Source organism: Nansenia antarctica (assembly GCF_963989245.1).
Source record: "Nansenia antarctica genome assembly, chromosome: 2".
Classification (NCBI taxonomy): domain Eukaryota; kingdom Metazoa; phylum Chordata; class Actinopteri; order Argentiniformes; family Microstomatidae; genus Nansenia; species Nansenia antarctica.
Genome location: NC_137675.1, coordinates 85,218,699 through 85,223,730, shown reverse-complemented (window position 1 = coordinate 85,223,730; position 5,032 = coordinate 85,218,699). Strand labels below are relative to the sequence as shown.

The window sequence follows — 5,032 nt, the reverse complement described above, 5'->3', positions numbered from 1 at the left end:
TCCTGATTTGACAAATGGGTTAATTTTTCCCCTCTCTCTCTCTCTAAGAGAGTAAGAGTGCACTAGACGGCGGACCGACAAGCCTATAGGCTACAGGGCAACCGAATTACGATTGCACGCACGCACGCACGATCGATTGTATTATTATTATTATTATAATGTAGAAGTCCAAACGTGCCGTTGTTTTTTTTTTACGTTCCTTCCGAGCACAAAAAAAAGCCTTATTGCGGTATTCTATCATCATCTATCATCACCATGCCGGCGGGAATGAAGCCGTTGGAAAAGTTTTTAAAGAAACAGACCACGGCGCTCACCCGCGCGGGCGGCTTCGGGGACAAGGCCACCTCGGGGACGACGGGCGCTTCTCGGCGACGGGCCAGCCTGTCCCGCGTGGTGCCGTTCTTCCGGGAGACCTCGCCGGAGAGCGGCGGCCCGGTGGGAGCCCGGGAGGTGTTCAGCCCGGACACCGAGGAGGCGCCGTGCTGGCCCACTTCGGCACACACCACCACCGGGGACATTCGGAGCCCGTCGCTCTCCAGCGACGAGCAGAGCTCCGAGGCCAGTCTGGACACGGGGAGCTGGACCCCCATGCCCGCGGACAACACCGGACAACCTGGCGCTGGCGCTGCTGGACAGGGTGGCGGGGAAACGATACGGAAACTGCACAGGTACAAAACAAAAAACAAACAAAAAACTAACAAAAAACACACACAAAACAAACAAAAAACACACACACAGGCCCCGTCAATCACCCTGCAATGCCTCTCCCCCCCCCTCTCTCTCTCTCTCTCTCTCTCTCTCTCTCTCTCTCTCTCTCTCTCTCTCTCTCACCCCCCCCTCTCTCTCTCTCTCTCTCACCCCCCCCCCCCCCTCTCTCTCTCTCTCACCCCCCCCCCTCTCTACCTATATCTATTTATCCATCTATCCATCTGTCTGTCTGTCTGTCTGTCTACATCAACATAATCTTGTCACCTGTCTGTCTTGTAGGAGGTATAGGCTCTCAAACTATACAGTACGCCAAGGCCTCTGCAGACTCATCCTAGGCTACACATGTGGGGGGGGGGGGGGGGGGTCGGGGGGGGTCTGGCGTTTCCAACTCAACACTCCTCTGGCCCGGGCGTTCTTGATATTCCCACCCAGCTCCCCCAGCCTCGAGACCAGGAGCCCAAACTGAAAACCGTGGGCGTCGTGTTAGAATAGAGCTATTATGCAGGCTGTAGTATCGGTTATGCATACGTCTTATCTTCTCTTAGCTTAGCGTTCACCCTGCCCTGTGCAGGCTAGAATATAGGCTACTCTTCGTCGGAATTACCCCGTCAACACGCAACGTAACCAGGTTTATTGTTGTAGTCCCCTTGGATTGTATGGTTTATTCCTGTTTTATTATGATGTAGTTTATATTATTGCTATCGTGTGTTTTATTGATGACTATTGTTCTGTTATTATGGGTAAGGCTATGCTGTGTGGATATGTTAGAGCACTCTGAGCTGCAACGTTTGCAGGGAAGTGTTATACAAATGAAGGTTGTTATTATTATTATTATTATTATTATTATTGTTATTATTATTATTATTATTATTATTATTATTGTTATTATTATTATTATTGTTATTATTATTATTATTATTATTATTATTATTATTATTATTATTATTATTATTGCAGGCGTTAGAAGCGGGGTTAGGAGTGGTTGGCGCGCGATCGGTTCCCATCGTTGCTAAACGCCGTTGACGTGATTCACCGGTTACATAATGACACCCGTCCCCTCTCCGGTCCTCCTAGGAACCCTGTCATTAGACTGCGCGTTTCTCACGCCTCCGAGAAAAACACACCCAGCGCCAAAATACAACACTGGGAACGGTCGTAGTAGATCAGTGTCTCAGCGGCCTACTACTCTCCCGTTCTATTTTTATTTTTTATTATTCTATTCTGTTTTCTATTGAACTATGTTGATTCAGCGTATGCAGTATGATAGCGTATGTGCTGATGTCAAAATGGCTTTTTGATGATTCAGTAACTGAGGGAAGCGCTAGTTGTGTGTGTCTCTCTCTCTCTGTCTCTCTCTCTGTCTCTCTCTCTCTCTCTCTCTCTCTCTCTCTCTCTCTCTCTCTCTCTCTCTCACACACACCCACATGCACAGTGCCACAGCATTTATTTATTTATTTAAAAAGGAGGTCATGATTCTCCTGATAAGAAGACTGTGTTCCTGATAGTAATTCCTACAGCTGAAGCTCTGAGGGCCAGTGTGGAAATGCTGATAATATTATTATTATTATTATTATTTTACTTTTAAAGTATTATTTTACTTTATTATTACTGACTTCTGAGTGTGTGTGTATGTCTGTGTGATAGTGGGGTGTGTGTGTGTGTGTATGTCTGTGTGATAGTGGGGTGTGTGTGTGTGTGTATGTCTGTGTGATAGTGGGGTGTGTGTGTATGTCTGTGTGATAGTGGGGTGTGTGTGTGTATGTCTGTGTGATAGTGGGGGGTGTGTGTGTGTATGTCTGTGTGTGAATGATAGATGTATTGATTTACGATGCTATTTTGTCCCTCACGGCGGGGGGGCTGGGGGGGCTGGGGAGATGGGGGGCGGGGGACTGGGGGCTGGGGGGCGGGGGGCTGGGAGATGGGGGGCGGGGGGCTGGGGAGATGGGGGGCGGGGGGCTGGGGGACTGGGGGGCTGGGGGGCGTTGGTTAGAGAGGAGAGAGACAGCAGTCAGCCAGGGTTGTCAACTCCGGCTGCACACTTTCGTTTCAGCCCGTCGCAAAACACGCCTGACTCAGTTGACCCTGCTCCAGGGAGGGACGGAAGCCCGACCGCGTGCTAGGTTGGTTGTTTGGAACAGGGTGTGTTCCAAACACACCCCTGTTCAGTAGCTCTCCCGCCGCCAGAGTTGATGAACCCAGGTGGTATGTAAGCGTTCCGGAACCCCCACACGTGAAGAGGCCACGCCCCTCTGAGCAGACGGAAGTCTCCGTGAGTCACGGATTGGGCGAAGTCGTCGCCCCCAGAGGAGAGCTGCTGTCGGACAGAGACGGGATCAGCCTCCTATTGGTCACGTCGACGTCGGCCAACAACAACAACAGATTTTTACAAGGTTGTCGTCGTGATTCATAAACGTGTCTCAGGTGTCAGATCACCGGGGCGTATGCATGCATGGAATGTGTTGCTGCACTTTTGTACACAACAAAAGGATCCTCCAGATCTACCTGGTGACTCCGCCCACCATCACCAGAGGTGGTATGTAGTGTCAACTGCACCTCCAGGCAAACACTCATGACAACACGATGTGTTCTGCTGGTAGCTGTTGTTACCCAGGATGCACTGCAGGCCCCTTTGGTTGACCTCACTTTGACCTCTGACCGTCTCCAGGGTGGGTTAGGGTCGCACTGCAGCATGCTCCACATTCCAGGGAATATGAAGAACCCTTTTTACTTACCAGCAACTTTCTTTTCTAAGAGTAGTGCATCCTCTTCCTCTTCAAAGTGTACACTTGCTACCTACCCTCCTCTTCTTCAAAGTGTACATTTGCTACCTTCCTCTTCTTCTTCAAAGTGTACACTTGTTATCTACCTTCCTCCTCTTCTTCAAAGTGTACACTTGTTATCTACCTTCCCCCTCTTCTTCAAAGTGTACACTGTTGTATGGGAGGTGGAGTGAGAGAGTGAGTGTGTGACCGGTGGTGAGAGTCATGGGGAGGCTGGCGGAGGTAGAAATCGGAGGACGGGACGCTCATCGTCGCAACGCACGGAAACGGAACGAGGAAATGTTATGAAACCCCTCCCCCACACGTGAAGAGGCCACGCCCCTCTGAGCAGACAGGAACTCTCCGTGACTCACCGATTGGGCGAAGTCGTCGCCCCCAGAGGAGAGCTGCTGTCGGACAGAAACGGGAGCAGCCTCCTATTGGTCACGTCGACGTCGGCCAACAACAACAACAACAGATTTTACAAGGTTGTCGTCGTGATTCATAAACGTGTCTCAGGTGTCAGATAGTCACCGGGGCGTATGCATGCATGGAATGTGTTTCTGCACTTTTGTACACAACAAAAGGATCCTCCAGATCGACCTGGTGACTCCGCCTCGTTTGTTAAGTGTTATTTTGAATGACTAATAGTATTACGGTTATTTTTGGGAGTGAGGCAATCTCCCACTCTCGTATTGGTAAATGGTAAATGGACTGCACTTATATAGTGCCTTTATCCAAAGCGCTTTACAACGGCCTCTCATTCACCCATTCACACACACATCCACACACCAATGGCGAGGCGCCGGCCCGCTCACTGGGAGCAATTTTGGGGTTCAGTGTCCAAGGACACTTCGACATGTGGCCAGCCGGGGCTCGAACCGCCGATCTGCCAACCTTGCTATCATTAGACGGCGGCTCTACCTCCTGCGCCACAGCCGCCCCCCCCCCCAGCTGTATTAGTTAGCTAGCGCTAGTTACACATACCCGAATCCCACAACTCAACCCCTGGGTGAGCTCGAGAAACGTGGTCTTCGCCAGGGGGGGGGGGGGGGGGGGGGGGGGCAGGGGAGTGGACCTGGTGCAGGGGGGCTGGTCCAAACCCACTGAACTGCCCCCTACTGATTGTGAGGGGCAAGCACACTTCACAATTTCCACAGGAATCGTCCGTGTCTAGTTTCCAGTTGTTATTGGACAGGGACAGTAGAGAAAGACAGGAAAGTAGAGGAGGAAGAGAGAGAGGGAGGATGTCAGCAGGGCACGGACTGGATTCGAACCCATGCCGACATGGGCATAAAAGCGCTGTAGGCCGTTGTGCTAGACCACTGGACCAGCCAAGGCCACAAATTATTCATATTATAAGCGTAGGTGAACGTCGGAGGCTGATCGACGTTGACAGTTCAGAGTTTCAGTGTTCCTGTTGAGTGCTCGAGTCCCATTGGACAGACAGGTGCAGGCGGGGGCGTGGCCTAGCACCTGCTACAGCCAATGAAAATGCAAGGTGACCCCCCCACCCCCACCCCGCCACACAGCTGGCCTGTCAAGAGGTTATCTTTCTCTCTGAT

General features: G+C 51.2%; 1 protein-coding gene across 1 annotated transcript in view; it reads left to right on the top strand.

Annotated features, from left to right (window-relative positions):
- The first annotated feature begins 247 nt into the window (after positions 1-247).
- The window catches only part of rapgefl1 (Rap guanine nucleotide exchange factor (GEF)-like 1), a 33,544-nt gene continuing 28,759 nt past the window's right edge, over positions 248-5,032 (top strand). Inside the window, 2 exon segments of the mRNA XM_080523585.1 lie at positions 248-600; positions 602-668. Coding sequence (XP_080379711.1) covers positions 256-600; positions 602-668 — 412 coding nt within the window. The 5' untranslated portion in view covers positions 248-255.